Source organism: Elephas maximus, chromosome 14 (genome assembly GCF_024166365.1).
Source record: "Elephas maximus indicus isolate mEleMax1 chromosome 14, mEleMax1 primary haplotype, whole genome shotgun sequence".
Lineage (NCBI taxonomy): Eukaryota > Metazoa > Chordata > Mammalia > Proboscidea > Elephantidae > Elephas > Elephas maximus.
In genome coordinates, this window is record NC_064832.1 from 25,278,063 (window position 1) to 25,300,127 (window position 22,065).

At 40.3% G+C, this 22,065-nt stretch overlaps 1 protein-coding gene across 5 annotated transcripts in view; it reads left to right on the top strand.

Moving 5' to 3' along the window:
- Positions 1-9,319, top strand: part of NEK5 (NIMA related kinase 5) — a 167,343-nt gene extending 158,024 nt beyond the window's left edge. For all 5 annotated transcript variants that reach the window (XM_049853314.1, XM_049853307.1, XM_049853308.1 and 2 more), the window contains one exon: positions 8,333-9,319. In XM_049853314.1, the coding sequence (XP_049709271.1) occupies positions 8,333-8,498 (166 nt within the window). In that variant the 3' untranslated portion in view covers positions 8,499-9,319. The remainder of the gene's footprint in view (positions 1-8,332) is intronic.
- Positions 9,320-22,065: the final 12,746 nt, after the last annotated feature.

Genomic DNA, 22,065 nt, shown 5'->3' on the forward strand with positions numbered 1-22,065 from the left:
ATTTCATCTTTTGTTATGCGTCTATTTAGTTGTTCTACCTCTGTTTGTGTTAGTTTAGGTAGGTAGCGTGTTTCTAGGAAATTATCCATTTCTTCTAGGTTTTCAAATTTGTTAGAGTACGATTTTTCATAGTAATCTGATATGATTCTTTTAATTTCAGTTGTGTCTGTTGTAATATCACCCATCTCATTTCTTATTTGGGTTATTTGCTTCCTCTCCTGTTTTTCTTCTGTCAGTTTGGTCAGTGGTTTATCAATTCTGTTAATTTTTTCAAAGAACCAGCTTTTGGTCTTGTTAACTCTTTCAGTGGTTTTTCTGTTTTCTATTTCTTTTAGTTCTGCTCTAAATTTTTTAATTTTTATTATTTCCTTTCTTCTAGTGCGGAATTGACTCAAGGGCACTGGGTTTTTTGGGTAGTGCCTGAAGGTTTCGTTTGTTGCTTTCTTTCTATTTGTTCAAGTGGTAGGAATAATTCTTTGATTTTGTCTCTTCTTTTTTATGTGTGCATTTACTGAAATAAATTGACCTCTGAGCACCGCTTTCACTGTGTCCCAAAGGTTCTGATAGGAAGTATGTTCATTCTCATTGGACTCTATGAATTTCTTTATCCGATCCTTAATGTCTTCTATAACGTAGTCTTTTGTGAGCCATGTATTGTTCGGTTTCCAAGTGTTTGATTTCTTTTTCCTGTTGTTGATTTCTACTTTTATGGCCTTATGTTCAGAGTAGATGCTTTGTAATATTTCGATGTTTTGGATTCTGCTAAGGCTTGCTTTATGACCTAATATGTGGTCTATTCTAGAGAATGTTCCATGTGCACTAGAAAAGAAAGAAAGTATACTTGGCTGCTGTTGGGTGGAGTGTCCTGTATATGTCTATAAGGTTGAGTTGGTTTATTGTTGCATTTAGATCTTTTGTGTGTCTTTATTGAGCTTCTTTCTGGATGTCATGTCCTTCACCAAAAGTGGTGTGTTGAAGTCTCGTACTATAATTGTGGAGCTATCTCACTTTTCAATGCTGTTAGAGTTTGTTTCATGTATCTTGAAGCCCTGTCATTGGGTGTGTAAATATTTAATACGGTTATATCCTCCTGGTATATTGACTCTTTAATCAATACATAGTGTCCTTCCTTATCCTTTGTGGTGGATTTAACTTTGAAGTCTATTTTGTCAGAAATTAATATTGCCACTTCTGCTTTTTTTAGATTGTTGTTTGCTTGATATATTTTTTTCCATCCTTTGAGTTTTAGTTTATTTGTGTCTCTCAGTCTAAGGTGTGTCTCTTGTAGGCAGCATATAGATGGATCGTGTTTTTTAATCCATTCTGCCACTCTTTGTCTCTTTATCAGCGCATTTAGTCCATTGACATTCAGCGTAATTATGGATAGGTATGAGTTTAGTGCTGTCATTTTGATGTCTTTTTTTGTGTGTTGTTGACAGTTTCTTTTTCCCACTTAATTTTTTGTGCTGAGTAGTTTATATATTGTGTTTTCCTCTTATTCATTGTTGTTGATTTCATTTCTGCTAAGTCTCTATTTTTTTCTTGTATTTCATTTTGACGAGTAGGATAGTTGGTCTCCTTTGTGGGTACCGTAATAGTTACTCTTGTTTTTCTAAGTTTAAACCTAACTTTTATTTCTTTATATTGCTTTGTCTTCCTCTCCATATGAAAGATCTATGACTGCATTTCTTAATTCCTCTTTATTATTTTATGTGGCCTTCTTTTACACAATGACATTTCTGTTTCCCTGTTTTGAGCATTTTGTTTTAATCTTGATTTATTTTTGTGGTTTCCCTGTCTGGGTTAACATCTGATTGCTCTGTCCTGTGTTCTCATCTTGGGTTGATACCTGATATTATTAATTTTCTAACCAAAGAACTCCCTTTAGTATGTCTTGTAGTTTTGGTTTGGTTTTTACGAAATCTCTAAACTTCTGTTTATCTGGAACTGTCCTAATTTCACCTTCGTATTTGAGAGACAGTTTTGCTGGATATATGAGTCCTGGCTGGCAATTTTTTCCCCTCAATGCCTTATATAAGTCACCCCATTGCCTTCTTGCCTGCATGGTTTCTGCCGAGTAGTCTGAGCTTATTCCTATTGACTCTCCTTTGTAGGTAACTTTTCGTTTATCCCTAGCTGCTCTTAAAATTCTCTCTTTATCTTTGTTTTTGGCAAGTTTGATTATGCTATGTCTTGGTGACTTTCTTTTAAAAGCTACCTTATGTGGAGTTCACTGAGCATCTTGGATTGATATCTTCTCATCTTTCACAATGTATCAGGGAAGTTTTCTGCCAACAAATCTTCAACAATTTTCTCTGTATTTTCTGTTATCCCTCCCTCTTCTGGTACTCCAATCACTGGTAGGTTATTTCTCTTGATAGAATCCCACATGATTATTAAGGCTTCTTCATTTTTTAAAATGATTTTATCTGGTTTTTCCTCAAATATATTGGTGCCAAGTGCTTTATCTTCATGGTCTGCCTTCCACTTGCTCATTTCTGCTCCTCTGACTTTCTATTGAGTTGTCTAATTCTGTAATTTTATTGTTAATCTTCTGAATTTCTGATTGGTGTCTCTCTATGGATTCTTGCAGCTTATTAAATTTTTTATTATGTTCTTTTAATTTCTTCAACTGTTTTATATATGTGTTGCTTGGCCTGTTCTGCATATTGCCTGGTCTCCTTCCTGATGTCTTGAAGAGTTCTGTATACTAATCTTTTCAATTCTGCATCCCGTAACTCCAGGAAGACACCTCCATCCAGAAGATTCTTTGATTCTCTGTTTTGAGAGTTTGTTGAAGTGATCATGGTCTGTTTCTTTATGTGGTTTGATATTGACTGTTGTCTCGGAGCCACCTATAAGTTACTGTATTAATTTATTTTATGTTTGCTTACCGTATCCTAGTTTCTTGTTTTGTTTTGTTTTGATATGCCTAAATGGGTTGCTTGAGTGAGCTAGCTTGATTATTTTCACCTTTGGGGCTCTGATGTCCTGTCACCAGATGGCTAGAGCTGTTATCAGGTATATGTTCTTATGAGTCCATCCACTTTTCTTGTGCGTATTCAGCTCAGGTGTCCAGGTAGCTGATCATCAAGTGTGTGGTACAGGCTCTGTCCTACAGTCTTAGAGGGGCAGGGGTGTTTGATATAGTACCAGTATCTGGTTGCAGCAGAGGGTTACGCTCTGAAGAAGGCAGGGCGCTGAGAACCATCCCCCGAGTGTCTCTGGAGAAAGCACGTCCCTCTTTCCTAAAGCGTGCAGGTGGTTGGGTTCTGCAGATGGACCATGGGCACCCAGTGCTTTTGGTTGTAAGGACTGGGAGGTACCCTTGGACCCCTGTCATGGGGGCTGGATGACCTGAATGGAGCCACTAGTCCTTAGGCCCCTGATTTGGGTAGGTGAAGACCCTGTTTAATAGGCACAGCCACGTCAAATATGAAACATCTACCTCTCCACTGCACAGCTTAAACAGTCACAGTCTGCCAGCAAGGGCTTATTTTTCTGGAATAGGCCCACACAGGTCCAGGCAGTGGGGAAAGTTATTCAAATTGCATGGACCATTTATGCCTGGACAAGAGTTGCTTCTGTCCTGAGCTCCCCAGGTTAGTGGAGCTGGCAAGTTATCTTTTCCCCCGTTGTGAATTTATTCCTTCTCCATATCCAGGAGCATAGCTTAGAGTGCTCGAATGGGCCTATTTCAGGCCCAGGTAAATCCACAGCCACTGAAGTCGGCTTGGGGGCGGGGGTCACAGTAAAATATATGTAAGTACTTAGATTTTGCCGAGAGCACCGTTCTTCTCTGGTTCCACAGTTGTGGGTAGGCTGTGTGGCTGGCTGCTTCTCCCTGAGGAAACTGCAGCCGAACGCCTCCACCAGCCTGCCATAGCCACTGTTGGGAACGGTGCCTGAGGGATCCCAGCGATTCAGGTCCAGCAACTCCTCTCTGCTTCTGAATGGTCTCACCCTCTCGCTGCCACTTAGTCTGTTTTCTAACTTTGCCTTTGATGTTCAGGACTCCTAGCTTGTCATAAATATAATCATTTCACTTGATTTTTTCAGGTCTTTGTTGTAAGAGGGATCACCGGAAGCATCTGGCTATTCCGCCATCTTGGCCCTGCCTCTCTAGGTGAATTCTTGAATGCTGTTTTCAAATCTCATCTAATTACATATTTCATGTCCAACATTAATACTCATTTTTTATGTTCTTGTTTCACTACTGCATACTTCCCATAATTTAAAGACACTTTTTTAAAATGGAGGCAGTGCTTTAATTTATCTCTTTGAACATGCTTGAAGAGCTTTATTAAAAGCTTCCATGAAAATAATTTCACCTGGATTTAGTTCATGGTCCAACTTTTGATTTTATTGCCTGTCTTTCTTGCCATTAGATTGATTTATGTGTTTTGGAAATTTAGTTTGTAGGCTCATTATGTTTTGGAGGTTTTTAAAAAAAAAATTTTTTTTTCCTTCCTGTCTTTTCTCTATGTCCTGCCTACATGTTCTTGATGGGTAGACCCTCGAAGACCTGCGCCTTAGGGCAACTGTGTCTAGAAGAAGATCCAAGTAATGTGGCTTGTCTGTCTTGGTCCAATCTCTGGTGGAAAAAAAAAAAAAAATTCTTGCCCAGAAATTTATAACTATGAGCTTGCCTTCGCTTGGGTGTGGAGTTTGAATTTATAATATTTGGATAGTTTGGGAAATTAACATTAAAATTACATTAAGTAATGGTAGTACTCCTGGGATGCCAGGAAGAAGTAAATATAAAACACTCTGGGGGTGATGTCCTCAAATCAGGCTACATAGGACTCTCTCCCTCAAGCACTGCTGATGATGAGCTTATAATTGAAAATTTAAAAACAGATGAGGAAAGAATCCACAATGAAATGAGATAACAAACAGAAATAGCTGAATTAGACCATCAAGAATTTCATATACTAATATTATCTTATGAAGACTATATGTATATTTAAAATTATTTAATTAAAATAAGGACTCAAACCATGAAAGATGGTCTGTCAAAAAAAGAACAGAAAGATTTATTCACCAGAATTTATTAAATGAAAAAATCTACAAACAGAAATTAAAACTTTGCCAACAGTTTAGAAAACAGAGTAAAGTACAATTAATGAATGAACTGGTAACTGGAAGATCAATCTGAGAGAAAAATGATGAAATATGAAAGAGGAGGTAAGAGGCATGAAAGATAGCCTGAGAAGGTACAATTTATATCTACAAGAAGTTCCAGAAGGAGAGACTAGAACAGGGAAAAGCACTGTTCAGAGCACTTACAACTGTGCTTTTTATAATTACTGAAAGCCACGAAGCATTGTATCTGGGAAGTAAAACAGTTAACAAGCAGGAACAATGAAAAGAAAGTCACACTTAGACACATCACGGTTAAAATTGTAGAGGACCAAAGAAAAAGGGAAAATCTTATGTAAAGTGCTCAGCACGTACCTCAGTATACCAGTTGCCTTTGAGTCCACTAGGCTTCATGATGACTCCATGTGTGTCAGAGTAGAATTGTGCCCCTTAGGGGTTTCAGTGGCTGATTTTTCAGAAGTAGATTGCCAGGCCTTTCTTCTGAGATCCCACTGGGTGAACTTGAATCTCCAACGTTTTGGTTAGCAGCTGAGCATGTTAACTGTTTGCTCAGCAATGATAGGTTAAAAATGGGAGCTATAACTGCTTGTTAGCCCCAACTTTCTTTAAATTTATTTTTTCACCCCAACTTTTCTATCTCCAGTTTTAGTGGTGTGCTCCATGAGGCCTAGCAATACGACCGTGGGCTCCTGGTCAGCTTCCTTTCCTCCGTTGCAGCTATCCCAAGCCCTCATTCCTGCATACCTCCATCCACCTCACTTGCATCATGTGACCTTGTCTCTTGCTTCACAGAGGAGCAAGTATGTGGTTTGTAGGTGAATCATCTCAGTTTTGTAACTTCATAACTTCTCTATGTCCACATGAGTTCTTTTCTCCTTCTCTGTCCCTATCTTCTGTCTCAAAGGAAAAACTATGTCTCTTCCTGCTGAGAGTGCATTCTTCTCCCTGGGCTCTAAATCCCAATCTCTTTTCAGTGACCTTGTTCCCTTCAATTATCCAACCCTTCTCCTATATTTTCAGCATGTTTGTATTACCTCCTTCTTCTGAGCATATAAACATGCCCTAAGGGTTAATGTGATCAACTGTTAACCAACAGGTTGGCAGTGCAAGTCCACCCAGAGGCACCTCAGAAGAAAGGCCTGGCAGTCCACTTCCAAAAAAATCAGCTGTTGAAAACCCTTAAACCAAAAATATCCCCTGAAGTCTTCTTAAAACCAAACAATAGTTTAGCTTAACTAGTAAAGAGTATCTGTCCTGAGCAGAGTGCTCTTTTAAGATCTAGATATATGAAATTAAACTGACAACAGCAACTTGAAAGATTAGATGGGAAACTTAGGGGACAATGAGCTTATGTTAATGAGGGAGGAACAGTCTGAAAAAGGAACATGAGAATATAATCAGTGTCACTGAATTGTATGTGTAGAAATTCTTGAATTGGTGTGTGTTCTGCTGTATATATTCTGAACAACAACAAAAATAAATTATAAAAAAAAATAACCTAAAAAGAAAACCCGGTGGAGCTCAGTTCTGCTCTGACACGCATGGGATCACCATGTCAGGGTCAGCTCAACAACAACTGATAATCTTTCCCATCTTTAGAAACCTGAAAACCATTGCCGTGTTCTTCGCCTCAGAGCAGCTTCCCTATTGTCACAACTTTCTTATCTCTCATTTGCCTTCTTTTTGATTTTGTTTATTTTTAGTGTTGCCCTCACAGTCTACTCAAGTTTGGCTCCTGCAGTACTCAAGTTTTGTTCCTGCAGTGCGGCACTCATTTAAAGCTATTCTTTCAGAGGTCATCTGTTTATTACCTTGAAATTGCCAAGTCCGGTCGCCATTTCTCGGTCTTTCTGGAAATTCTCTGCTCCCTCATTTCTTGGCTCTTCCTGGTCTTGCTCAGTCTCCTTCTCTGGCCATAAAATTTGAGATTTTCTTGGTCTCTTGTCCTCTTCCCTTTTAAAAATATCAATGTTTCAATCAGACACAATTTCAATTCTTGGTCCTACTAATTAGCGGTTGTGAGAGCTTGAACATATATATGTATATATATAATTTTTTAAATCTTTTTTTAAATTGTGCTTTAGATGAAGGTTTACAGAACAAACTAGTTTCTCATTAAACAGTTAGTATACACATTGTTCTGTGACGTTGGTTAACAACCCCATGACATGTCAACACTCTCCCTTCTCTACCTTGGTTCCCTATTGCCAGCTTTCCTGCCCCCTCCTGCCTTCTAGTCCTTGCCCCTGGGCTACTGTGCCCCTTTAGTCTCGTTTTGTTTTATGGGTCTGTCCAATCTTTGGCTGAAGGGTGAACCTCAGGAGTGGCCTCATTACTGAGCTGATAGGGTGTCTGGGGGCCATACTCTCAGCATTTCTCCAGTCTTTGTCAGGCCAGCAAGTCTGGTCTTTCTTTTTGAGTTAGCTCTGTCCGGGACCCTCTATTGTGATCTTTGTCAGAGCAGTCAGTGGTGGTAGCTGGGCACCATCTAGTTGTACTGGAGTCAGTCTGCTGGAGGCCGTGGTAGATGTGGTCCATTGGTTCTTTGGACTAATCTTTCCCTTGTGTCTTTAGTTGTCTTCGTTCTCTCTTGCTCCTGAAGGGGTGAGACCAGTGGAATATCCTAGATGGCCGCTCAAAGGCTTTAAGACCCCAGACACTTCTCACCGTAGTAGAATGAAGAACATTTTCTTTATAAACTGTGTTATGCCAGTTGAGCTAGATGTTCCCTGACACCACGGTCCCCACAGCCTTGAGCATATTTTAACCCAAGCCTCAGTTTCTCCATCCATAAATGTCTACCTCAAAGCGCTGTTAGGATTAAATTAAATATGACTGTGTGATATGCCCGAGGACAGGGACTAGCACACAGTAAGGACTCAGCAGATGGCAGCTGCTTTAGGGTTTTCTTCTTTTACTTCCTCTCCCTTTTTATCTCTCCTTTTTATCTTTTCTCTCCCTCTCTTCTTAAACATAAGAGTAGCTGGATGTTACCAAATAGAGATTGTTGAACAAAAGTCCAGCTAAACAAAAGCCTGATCCTTCAATATTGGTTGTTTATCACCCTAAGAAAAACCAGACTGATGTAATAAGAAATTTCTTAGCCTGTGGAAAAAAACTCTGATATTGCTCAAGTGAGGGTAGGGAATAAAAAGGGGAAACCAGCTGTTATATATATTCTTCAGTGTTTTGGTATAATGAAGTTGGTTTTTACTCTTTATAATTTCAGAAATTTTGAAGAATCTGAAGATGAGTTGAGAGATTTAGTAGAATTCCTAGAAAAACTTGCAATTTCCAAAGAAGAAGAAAAAAAAGAAGCGGCTTCAGGTTCCTCTAAGGATGCTAAAAAGTCAGGAGGAGAAGGGATAAGCACTCAGAAATTTCACATTAAATGAATGGAGAGTATTTCTACTCCATTTAATGCTCCATTTAACCCCCATCAAAATGTATGTTGTTGATGAAGTCCGAGGAACGTCAACAACCATTCAAAATATACAAGGGTGATTTTTGTATTTTTTTCTTAAATAATAAGTTAGTGTTTGTTAACTATAGTAACTGTCACAAATGTCATCATTGTTCACTGTATTGCAAGAGTTTTCTCAGTAACCCTAAGGATTTGTTCATTTTTCTTTGACCTTAGATAATAGAACTAACGTTTAAGCCTAGAAATGAACACTTTCACTTTAAAATTTCTATTAAGCAATCTTTCAGATAATATGTGTGTTAGGCTGAATAATGCCCCTTCCCCCAAGATGTTCATGTCTTGATCCCTGGAATAAGTGAATGTGTTATGTTACATGGCAAAGGGGAATTAAGGTTACAGATGGAATTAAAGTTGCTAATCAATTGAGCTTAAAATAGGGAGATAATCCTGGATTATCTGGGTGGTCCCAGTGTAACCAGAGGGGCCTTAAAAGTGGAAGCAGGAGGCAGAAGAGCGAGTACCAGTGAGGTGGCAGCGTGAGAAGGACTCGGCCTGATGTTGCTGACTCTGAAGATGAAGGAAGGGGACCATGAGCCAAGGAATGTGGGTGGCCTCGAGAAGCTGGAAAAGACAAGGAAATGGATTCTTCCCAAGATCCTCCAGAAGGGAACACAGTGCTGCTGACACCTTGATTTTAGCCTAGTGAGATCCATTTTGAACCCCAGAATTGCAAGATAATACGTTGTTTTAAGCCACTAAATTTGTGGTCATTTGTTTCAGCAGTTATAGAAAACCAGCACAGTATACAAAACTCTTTCATTTAAAATAAATGAATCTGCTATTTTATAAAACTGTGATTTTGAAATTTCTTAAGTTATATTGAAAACACTGTTTTGAAGCTGATTTTGACACAGAGGGCAATTGAGCAAGGAGAGGAACAAGACATACCATGTTAATTATGCACTAAATAATAATTTATTTTATGTTTTATCAAGTTGTTTTCCAATAGTTTCATGTTTATAGATTATAAACTTTTTGAGGGCAGAGACTACATCTGGTCTTTGTATTTTATGTTGTTTTTTTTTTTTATATATATATATAGTGTTTAGCACAGTGCCAGAAATGTTTCCTGAGTGAATGAATGCTAATACAGTTTCCTCATTAAGATTGTAAATTTTTCAGCCAGGAAACTAGACTTAAACTTTTTTGTATCAATTATCATAACAATCCTAATGTTGAACATGTACTTGAAATTTAATTGATGTCTGCTGATCGATTACTAGGGGATGTATCTGCTGTTAAAAAAATTTCAAAACCCATTGCCGTCAAGCTGATCCTGAGTCATAGCGACCCTATAGGACAGAGGAGAACTGTCTGATAGAGTTTCCAAGGAGCTCCAGGTGGATTCAAACTGCTGACCTTTGGTTAGCAGGTGTAGCTCTTAACCACTACGCCACCAGGGTTTCCATCTGCTGTTAGGAAGGATAAAAAAACCCCAAATCCAAGCCCCTTTGCTGTTGAGTTGATCATAACAATCCAGCTGTATTTCTTGAAGGTGGAATTCTCCCCATAATAAAACTAACACTAAAGTGGCACATTGGCATGTTGTTGAACTTAGAAAACAAAGATGAGGGGCTAGTTAGATTATTTCTAAGGTCTGCCTAGCATTTGTATTTAGTATAATTTTCATTAAATGTGGGGGATTCGCCTGTCAGATGTGTTCAGTCTTTTGTTTTACTGGTGATGTTTAAGGGACAGTTTCTTCAACTTGGTGTAGCGTTACATTCTACTCTTCTAGGAAGAATATTCAGTATGGTCACATCATGATGCTGTGAATGTTTAAAAATTTCTCACCATTTGTTCAGGTCGTAACTCCCACTATCCCCTCTCATATACAGCCTCCTGTCTTCGGCTGGGTTCTCTAGAGGAGTAAAACCAGTGAAGCACATATATATATAGAAAGAGAGAGACAGAGACAGAGAGTGAGACAGAGGGAGATTTATTTCAAGGAAATGTCTCACACAGTTGTGGAAGCTGGCAAGTTCCAAGTCTGTGGGTCAGGCATCAGGCTAGAGGCTTCTCCTGACTCATGTGCTTGCAAGGCCTAACAAACCCAAAACTGGCAGGTCAGATGGTAGGGTGCTGGCTCACAGGGTTGCGTGAGGTACCGAATCCCAAAATTCTGCCGGTCAGTCAGCAGGTTACTGGCTCATGTCCCAGGAACTGGAGGTCAGATAATGACAAGTCAAAAGCATGATCAAGAGAGAGAGCTTTGCCAGAACATCCATATATATTGCAGGCCATATCCCCAAGGAAACTCCCCTTACATCAGATCACAAAATGGAGGATAATTGTATAATACTGAAAATCACGGTCTAGCCTAGTTGATGCATAACATTGACCATCACAGTCCACCCTTGTCAACTTGACACCTGTACACATCTCCTTAGACTATACATAATCTCTAAATAAAGACAATTATAAAGCCATACTTGCACCTAACATGATGCAACTAACATGCTTACAACTGAAAACACACTAGCCCCATTTACATCTTATATTTTATAAACAATGAGATAAAGAAGGGAAGAAAAAAATGCACACATACACGTCAGGAAGAAACACTCAACAATTACAGTCCTCGTTTCTGCAACTGGTCACATGGTTGTAACCGGTATTTAGAGCTACTTTCTTCCACCACCCATTCCATATTCCCTTTGCCCTCAGCAAGCACCTCAGCTGGTCATGATTCTTTGCCTGGTGGGGTGACCCAAACCTTCAATTCTGAAGGATCTGGGCCATTAATAGTCATGTTCAAAATGACTTGCTGTCATTTTCCATTTTAATCACAGGGCATGGTAGTACTAAGAGATGCCCTAAGGGATCTCCTGCATTCCAAACATACTCTTCTTTACCTCTTTTATGTGGTATCAGCTCATTTTCCTCTTGGTAACCAGGATCAATCAGACCAGCCAATATAGTAACTCCCTTCTTTGTTGATCCAGAGGCATAAGGAGGCCAAAGTGACCAGATGGCATTCTTAACTTCAGTTCAGTGGAGTCAGTGATGTGTCTCCAGGGGGGAAAATTTCTCCCTTTGGAAATAAAACTTCTAGACCTGCAGAGCATAGGATCTCAGGGACAGGAGGCAAAAATTTTGCAAGAAGGTCACCAGGGATAATAGTGGTGCCACTCCCACTTCCACCCCTTGATTCCTGGACCCATGAGTCCTGGCTATGGGAAAAACAGCACCATATATTGGACACTTGTTTAAAGCATATACAGCCTCCTGGAAAACATTGCCCCAACCCTACAAGGTATTGCCACCTAGGTGGCACCAAATTGTGTCTTTAAAAAGTCATTTCATCATTCGGTCAAGCCAGCTGCTTCAGAATGATGGGGAACATGGTAAGATCAGTGAATCCCATGAGCATGAGCTGATTGCCACACTTTATCCACTGTGAAATGAATCCCTTGATTCAAGGTGATTTTGTGTGGGATACCATGATGGTGAATAAGGCTTTCTGTAAATCCACAGATAGTAGTTTTGGTGGAAGCATTATGTGCAGAAAAGGCAAATCTGAATCCAGAGTAAGTGTCTATTCCAGTAAGAACAAAACAATGCGCTTTCCATGACGGAAGCAGTCTGATGTAATCAACCTGCCACCAGGTTGCTGGCTGATCACCTTGAGAATTGGTGCCATATCAGGAACTAAGTGTTGATCTCTGCTACTGGCAGATTGGGCGCTCAGCATTGGCCAAGTTGGCCTTGGTGAGTGGAAGTCTATGTTTTTGAGCCCCTGCATAACTTCCATCCCTGCCACAAAGTCCACTTTGTTCGTGAGTCCATTGGGCAATGATGGTAGTGGCAGGGGAAAAAGGATGACTGGTTTCCACAGAACACGTTATCCTATCCACTTGATTGTTAAAATACTCCTCTGCTGAGGTAACCCTTTGGTGAGTATTCACATGGGACACAAATATCTTCATTTCTTTGGCCCACTCTGAGAGGTCTGTCCACATACCTCTTCCCCCATACCTCCTTGTCACTAACTTTCCAGTCATGTTCCTTCCAAGTCCCTGACCATTCAGCCAAACCATTGGCCATAGCCCATGAATCTGTATACCATCACACATCTGGCCATTTCTCCTTCCAAGCAAAGTGAACAACCATGGGCACTGTTCAAAGTTCTGCCCATTGGGAGGACTTCCCTTCCCCACTGTCCCTCAGTGAGGTCCCAGAGAGGGACTGTAGTGCTGCTGCTGTCCACTTTCCAGTGGTGCCTTTATGTCTTGCAGAACCATCTGTAAACCAGGCACAAGTTTTCTCTTCCTCAGTCAACTGATTGTAAGGAACTCCCAGTGAGGCCATAGGTGCAAACTCAGAAATGGAAGGTAATATGACAGGAATGGAGACTGTGGAAATTTGGGTCACTTCCTCATGGAACTTACTCATGCCTTCAGGTCCTGCTTGGGCCTGACCTCATATATACCACTTCCATTTAATGACAGAGTGCTGCTGTGCACGTCTGACATTATGGTTCTGTGGGTCAGACAACACCCAGTTCCTGATGGGCAACTCAGGTCACATGGTGACTTGATGGCCCATGGTTAAGTGCTCAGTCTCTACGAAGCCCTAGGAACAAGCCAAAAGTTGTTTCTCAAAAGGAGAGTAGTTATCTGCAGAGGATGGCAGGGCTTTGCTCCAAAATCCTAAAGGTCTGGGTTGTGATTCACCAGTAGGGGCCTGCCAAAGACCCCAAACAGCAACTCCCTCTACCACTAACACTTCAAACACCATTGGACCAGCTGAATCATATGGCCCAAGTGGCAGAGTGGCTTGCACTGCAGCCTCAACCTGTGTCAGAGCCTTCTCTTGGTCTGGGCCCCACTCAAAACTAGTGAGTGATCTGGTAAATAGTCCAGAGTAGCACACCCAAATGAAGGATATGTTGCCTCTAAAATCCAGAGGCCCACCAGGCATTGTGCCTCCTTTTTAGTTGTGTGAGGGGCCAGACGCAATAACTTATCCCTCACTTTAGAAGAAGTATCTTGGCATGCCACCACTGGACCCTAGGAACAAGCCAAAAGTTGTTTCTCAAAAGGAGAGTAGTTATCTGCAGAGGATGGCAGGGCTTTGCTCCAAAATCCTAAAGGTCTGGGTTGTGATTCACCAATAGGGGCCTGCCAAAGACCCCAAACAGCAACTCCCTCTACCACTAACACTTCACTGAGGTGGACGGTGCCAGATTTTTGTTGAATTAATTTTCTACCTTCTAGCATGCAAATGTTTTACCAATGAATCTAGAGTCATTGACACTTCATCCTTACTAGGTCCAATCAGCATAATGTCATCAATGTAATGGACCAGTATGACATCTTGTGGAAGCAAAAGACGATCAAGATTCCTGCCAACTGAATTATGAAGTAGGGCTGGAGAGTTGACATATACCCCTGAGTTAGGACACTGAAAGTATACAGCTGGCCTTGCCAGCTGAAGGCAATTTGCTTCCGGTGGTTCTTTGAAACAGGTATAGAGAAAAAGGCATTATCCAGATCAATAGCTGCATACCAGGTACCAGGACATACATTAATTTGCTCAAGCAATGAAACAACATCTGGACCAGCAGCTGCAATTAGAGTCACCACTTGGTTGTTTTCAATAATCCATTGTCATTCTCCAGGATCATCTGTTTTTTGCACAGGACAAATAGGTGAGTTGAATGGGGATGTGGTGGGAATAAGGGAATAACCACCTCTGCATCCTTCAGGTCCTTGATGGTGGTAGTAATCTCTGCAATCCCTCCGGGAATGTGGTATTGCTTTCGGTTTACTATTTTTCTAGGCAGGGGCAGTATTAATGGCCTTCATTTGACTTTCCCTACCGTAACAGCCCTTAATAACCTGACCTCCGTATGCCCCCACTCTGACCGAATACCAGTTGTTTCACCAAACAGGTACAGCGCTGGCGGTCCTCACTTGTCTATGCCAAGAAATTTGGAGGGCAACTGTCTGGCCAACTGACTGGAAGAGATCCATATTTGTGCCCATTCCAAAGAAAGGTGATCCAATAGAACGCGGAAATTATCAAACAATATCATTAATATCACACGCAAGTAAAATTATGTTGAAAATCATTCAAAGTGGTTACAGCAGTACATTGACAGGAGACTGTCAGAAATTCAAGCTGGATTTAGAAAAGGAAGAGGGATATCATTGCCGATGTCCGATGGATTGTGGCTGAAAGCAGAGAATACCAGAAATATGTGTTTTTTTTACTATCAACTGTGTGAATCATAACAAATTATGGATAAAATTGGGAAGAATGGGAATCACAGAACACTTAATTGTGTTCATGTGGAGCCTGTACATAGACCAAGAGGGAGTCATTTGAACAGAATCAGGGGATACTGAGTGGTTCAAAGTCAGAAATGGTGTGCTTTAGTGTTGTATCCTTTCATCATACTTATTCAATCTGTATGCTCAGCAAATAAGCCGAGAAGCTGGTCTACATGAAGAACTCGGCATCAGGATTGGAGGAAGACTCATGAACAACCTATAATATGCTGATGACACAATCCTGCTTGCTGAAAATGAAGAGGACTTGAAGCACTTACTGATGAAGATCAAAGACTACAGTCTTCAGTATGGGTTGCATCTCAACATAAAGAAAAGAAAAATCCTGAAAACTGGACCAATAAACAACATAATGATAAACAGAGAAAATATTGAAGTTGTCAAGGACTTCATTTTACTTGGATCCACAATCAACACCCGTGGAAGCAACAGTCATGAAATCAAGTGATGTATTACATTGGGCAAATCTGCTATAAAAGACCTCTTTAAAATGTTAAAAGCAAAGATGTCACTTTGAGGACTAAGGTGCGCCTGACCCAAGCCATGGTATTTTCAATCACCTCATATGCATGTGAAAGCTGGACAATGAACAAGGAAGACCAAAGTAGAATTGATGCCTTTGAATTATGGTGTTGGTGGAGAATATCGAACATACCATGGACTGCCAGAAGAATGATCAAATCTGCTGTGGAAGAAGAACAGCCAGAATGCTCCTTGCAAGCGAAGATGGTGAGACTTCATCTCACGGGCTTTGGACAAGTTATCAAGAGGGACCAGTCCCTGGAGAAGGACATCATGCCTGGTAAAGTAGAGGGTCAGCAAAAAAGAGGAAGCCCCTCAAAGAGATGGATTGACACAGTGGTTGCAATGATGGGCTTAAGCAAAGCAATGATTGTGAGGATTGCAGAGGACCGGGCAGTGTTTCGTTCTGTTGTACACAGGGTCGCTATGAGCCAGAACTGACTCAATGGCTCCTAACAACAACAACATGCCAATTTCCCTAAGCCTTTGAATACCTTCTTCTATATAGTATACCAAGGCAGTTCTGGTACTTCAACTTGATTTAGTGTAGGCCACCATGCAATCCATGCTTAAGTGAACTGACCAAATAAAGTATTAAATCCTTTTCTAACCTCTTTAGCTGAAACATTGAGTGAAGATTCTGCTTAGTGGGCCCGTATCAATAAACTCAGACTGACCCAACTTTATATTCCTTGCACCATTATCCCACACCCTTAATAACAACTCCCACACATATTCCCCAGGTTTCTGTTTGTATATATTAGAAAAATCAAGCAGTTCTTTTGGACCATAGCATATACCTCCTCCTTGGTCACACTTTGTACTTCTCTTCCTAGGGATTTCTGGGACTTAAGTCTAGTTATAGGTCTAGAAGCTGAAGCCCAGGCTCAAGGGGCCTCCACCTAGAATCCTAAGGGCATGACCAGAATCCAGAGTCTGAAGGACAGGGCTATTCATGAGATGGTCTCAGAGAAGAGAGGATTGTTTTCCAGCCTTGAGAGCTAATGTGTTCTGCTTGGTTTTGGACTTGCTTGGTTCCTATTATACCTTCTTTTCCTCCAATTTCTCCCATTTGTAATGGAAATGTCTACCTTGTGCCTATTCCACCATTGTATTTTGGAAACAGATAACTTGTACTCTAGATTTCATAGGTTCACAGATGAAGATGGAATATGCCTAAAGTCTCCCATATTTGATTTAGATGCTTCAGAAGATGAGATTTTGGACTTGGAGTTGATTTAAGACTTTTAGGATGATGTGATGCAGCAATCATGTTTTACATGTGGGAATGACATGAATTTTGGGGGGGCCAAAGGGTGGAATGTTATGGATTGAACTGTGTCGCCACAAAATATGTTTTGTAAATCCTAAGCTCTATGCCTGTGGTTATAATCCCGTTTGGGAATGGATTGTCTTTGTTATGTCAGTGAGACAGGACTAGTGTAGGCTGTATCTTGAGTCAATCTCTTGACATATAAAAGAGATTAAATGAAAGCTAGCAAGCTGAGATGAAGGAAGAGAGATGCCATGCCACATGAAGATCGCCCAGGAATACAACCTAAAAGAGACAATGATGGTCCAGAGCAGACAGAGAAAGAAAGCCTTTCCCTGGAGCTGGCACCCTGAATTCGGACTTCTAGTTAACTAAACTGTGAGAAAATAAATTTCTGTTTGTTAAAGCCACCCACTTGTGGTATTTCCATTATACCAGTGCTAGGTTTTTTTTTTTTTTAGGTAACTAAGACACCTAACCTAGAGGAAAATCAGATTTCTGTTGCTTCCCCTACCTCACCTGTATCCTGCACCTCACTGTTCTTTCTAACCTCCTTGCTTTTGTTCTTACCATTCAAGATGACTTCTGAATTTGTTTAATTATACCTACCTTTAAAGTTCTTTTTTTTTTTTTTTTTTTAAAGTTCAGTGACTTTCTGCATGAATTCTTCTCCATTCTCCATATGGACTTTATATTTAAAATAATTATATTTATATTTCCCTCATCTGTGTTGGCATAGCATTTTTAAGGCCTCTCTTAAAGCAATTATTTTTTTTTTCACTCTGTAGTACCCAGACAGTCCTTACTTAGCACTGTTCTGTAAGCACAGATTTCAGTTACCGTGGTTTAGTTAAATAACATCAGTCCCCCAACAATACAGTTCAAATTTCAGTCACCAGGGTATACTAACCATGAGTAATTGAGTAAAGTATGAGCTTTGCTGCTAGCTCTTCAATCCATAAACCGCTGTGTGCATAACAGATGCACTTCACGATCAGGGACCATCATGGCGTTTCAGGAAATTGTCAGTGCCAGGTGACTGCACATCTGTTTTTCAGTTCACGAGCAGGTGGCAAAGAATGTCTCCCGGCCACAAACCCACGTGACATTTTACAAAAATAGAAAATCAAGAGGAAATTGGCCAACCAAGATGAAAGGGCAGCAAAGAAACAATAACTCTGGAAATGAAATTCAAATCAAACATAAATGGAATTGTGGAACAGCTGACCATGGGCACGTTGACACTGCTGCCACTTGAAACTCTAGATATGCAGCAGAGGAACATACGGGAGGTGAACTTAGTGACACAAATGAGAGAAGTGGTTGTGACAGAAGGATGAGGATGTCCCAAAGGAAGCAACAGCACCCCAGAACGGCACGTTAGGAACTTTCAGACTGTTTCAAAATACTGAAATCTCAATGGATAAAATGTTGGAAGCTGACTCAAACATAGAAAGAAATATGACAATTTGCCTGGGTATAGAGAAGATTCTCACTCCATATCATAAGTTAGATGATGAGAAAAAAAAGGCAAGCACTGTTCAAACTACTCTTTTTATTTTTTTTTAATTGTGCTTTAAGTGAAAGTTTACAGTTCACGTTGGCTCCTCATACAAAAATTTATACACACGTTGTTATGTGATCCTAGTTGCTCTCCCTATAATGTGACAGCACATTCCTACTTCCTACCCTATGTTTCCCATTTTCATTCAACCAGCTCCTGTCCCTTTTTGCCTTCTCATCTCGCCTCCGAACAGGAGCTGCCCGTTTAGTCTCATGTATCCGCTTGAGCTAAGAAGCACTGTCTTCCTGAGTATCATTTTTGTGTCCTATAGTCCAGCCTAATCTTTGTCTCAAGAGTTGGCTTTGGGAATGGTTTCAGTTCTGGGCTAACAGAGAGTCCAGGGGCCTTGTCTTCTGGGATCCCTCCAGTCTCAGTCAGATTTTTTTTAATAATTTTTATTGTACTTTAAGTGAAAGTTTACAAATCAAGTCAGTCTCTCACATAAAAACTTATATACACCTTGCTAAATACTCCCAATTACTCTCCCCCTAATGAGACACCCCACTCTCTCCCTCTACTCTCTCTTTTCATGTCCATTTCACCAGCTTCTAACCCCCTCCACCCTCTCATCTCCCTTCCAGGCAGGAGATGCCAACATAGTTTCAAGTGTCCACCTGATCCAAGAAGCTCAGTCCTCAACAGAATCCCTCTCCAACCCGTTGTCCAGTCCAATCTATGTCTGAAGAGTTGGCTTCGGGAATGGTTCCTGTCCTGGGTCAGCAGAAGGTCTGGGGGCCATGACCACTAGGGTCCTTCTAGTCTCAGTCAGACCATTACCCATAACCAATTAGACCATTAAGTCTGGTCTTTTTAGGAGAATTTGGGGTCTGCGTCCCACTGTTCTCTTGCTCCGTCAGGGGTTCTCTGTTGTGTTCCCTGTCAGGGCAGTCATCGGTTGTAGCTGGGCGCCATCTAGTTCTTCTGGTCTCAGGATGATGTAGTCTCTGGTTCATGTGGCCCTTTCTATCTCTTGGGCTCGTAATTACCTTGTGTCCTTGGTGTTCTTCATTCTCCTCTGATCCAGGTGGGTTGTGACCAATTGATGAATCTTAGACGGCTGCTTGCTAGCATTTAAAACCCCAGATGCCACTCTTCAAAGTGGGATGCAGAATGTTTTCTTAATAGATTTTATTATGCCAATAGACTTAGATGTCCCCTGAAATCATGGTCCCCAAACCCCTGCCCCTGCTACACTGGCCTTCGAAGCATTCAGTTTATTCAGGAAACTTCTTTGCCTTTGGCTTAGTCCAGCTGTGCTAACCTCCCCTGTATCGTGTGCTGTCTTTTCCTTCACCTAAAGTAGTTCTTATCTACCAATGAATTAGTGAATACCCCTCTCCCACCCTCCCACCCTCCCTCCTCTCGTAATCACAAAAGAATGTTTTCTTCTCAGTTTAAACTATTTCTCGAGTTCTTATAAATAGTGGTCTTATATAATAGTTGTCCTTTTGAAACTGACTAATTTCACTGAGCATAATACCTTCCAGGTTCCTCCATGTTATGAAATGTTTCACAGATTCCTCACTGTTCTTTATCGATGCATAGTATTCCATTGTGTGAATATACCATAATTTATTTATCCATTCATCCATTGATAGGCACCTTAGTTGCTTCCATCTTTTTGCTATTGTAAACAGTGCTGAAATAAACACGGGTGTGCATATATCTGTTTGTGTAAAAGCTCTTATTTCTCTAGGATATATTCCGAGGAGTGGGATTACTGGATCATATGGTAGTTCTATTTTCAGCTTTTTAAGGAAGCGCCAAATCGATTTCCAAAGTGGTTGTACCATTTGACATTCCCACCAGCAGTGTAGAAGTGTTCCAAGCTCTCCACAGCCTCTCCAACATTTTTGTGTTTTTTGGATTAATGCCAGCCTTGTTGGAGTGAGACGGAATCTCATTGTAGTTTTGATTTCCATTCCTCTTTTTTTTTTTTAATGGCTAATGATTGTGAGAATTTCCTCATGTACCTCTTAGCTACCTGAATTGTCTTCTTTAGTGAAGTGACTATTTATATCTTTTGCCCATTTTTTAATTGGGTTATTTGTCTTTTCGCAGTTCAGTTTTTGCAGTATCAGGTAGATTTTAGAGATCACGCGCTGATCGCAAATGTCATAGCTAAAAGCTTTTTCCCAGTCTGTAGGTGATCATTTTACTCTTTTGGTGAAGTCCTTGGATGAGCATAGGTGTTTGATTTTTAGGGGCTCCCCGTTATCTAGTTTTTCTTCTGCATTGTTAGTAATGTTTTGTATACTGTTTATGCCATGTATTAGGGCTCCTAACGTTGTCCCTATTTTTCTTCATGATCTTTGTTGTTTTAGATTTTATATTTAGGTCTTTGATCCATTTTGAGTTAGTTTTTGTGCATGGAGCGAGGTATGGGTCTTGTTTCATTTTTTTTTCAGATAGATATCCAGTTATGCCAGCACCATTTGTTAAAAAGACTGTCTTTTCCCCATTTAACTGTTTAGGGGACTTTGTTAAATATCAGTTGCTCATAATGTGGATGGATTTATGTCTGGATTCTCAATTCTGTTCCATTGGTCCATCCAGTATCCTGTTTTGACTACTGTGGCGGTAAAATAGGTTCTAAAATCAGGTAAAGTAAGGCCTCCCACTTTGTTCTTCTTTTTCAGTAATGCCTTATCCATCTGGGGCCTCTGTCCCTTCCATATGAAGTTGGTGATTTGTTTCTCCATCTCATTAAAGAATGTGGTTGGGATTTGGATCGGAATTGCATTAAATGTATAGATCGCTTTTGGTAGAATAGACATCTTTATAATGTTAAGTCTTCCTATCCATGAGCAAGGTATATTTTTCCATTTATGTAGGTCTCTTTTGGTTTCTTGCAGAAGTGTACTGTAGTTTTCTTTGTACAAGTCTTTTACATCTCTGGTAAGATTTCTTCCTATTTATTATTATTATTATTATTAGGCCACAGTAAATGGTATTGATTTCGTGATTTCCTCTTCAATGTTCTTTTTTTGGTGTAGAGGAATCCAACTGCATTTTGTATGTTTATTTTGTATCCCAATACTCTGCTGAATTCTTCTATTAGTTTCAGTAGTTTTCTGGAGGATTCCTTAGGGTTTTCTGTATAATATCATGTCGTCTGCAAATAGAGACGCCTTTCCTTCTTCCTTGCCAATCTGGATGCCCTTTATTTCTTTGTCTAGCCTAATTGTTCTGGCTAGGACCTCCAGCAGAATGTTGAATAAGAGTGTTGATAAAGGGCGTCCTTGTTCCCAATCTCAAGGGGAATGCTTTCAGGCTCTCTCCATTTAGGATGATGTCGGCTATTGCCTTTGTATAAATGCCCTTTATTGTGTTGAGGAATTTTCCTTCTATTCCTATTTTGCTGAGAGTTTTTAACACAAATACGTGTCGAACTTTGTCAAATGCCCTTTCTGCATGAATTGATAAAATCATGTGATTCTTGTCTTTTGTTTTATTTATGTGGTGGATTACATTAATTGTTCTTCTAATGTTGAAGCATCCCTGCGTACCTGGTATGAATCCCACTTAGTCACGGTGAATTATTTTTTTGATATGTTGTGGAATTCTATTGGCTAGAATTTTATTGAGGATTTTTGCATCTAAGTTCATGAGGGATATAGTTCTGTAATTTTATTTTTTTCTGGTGTCCTTACCTGGTTTTGGTATCAGGGATATACTGGCTTCACAGAATGAGTTTGGTAGTATTCCGTCCTTTTCTATGCTCTGAAATACCTTTAGTAGTAGTGGTGTTAACTCTTCTCTGAAAGCTTGGTAGAACTCTGCAGTGAAGGCGTCTGGGCCAGGGCTTTTTTTTTGTTGAGAG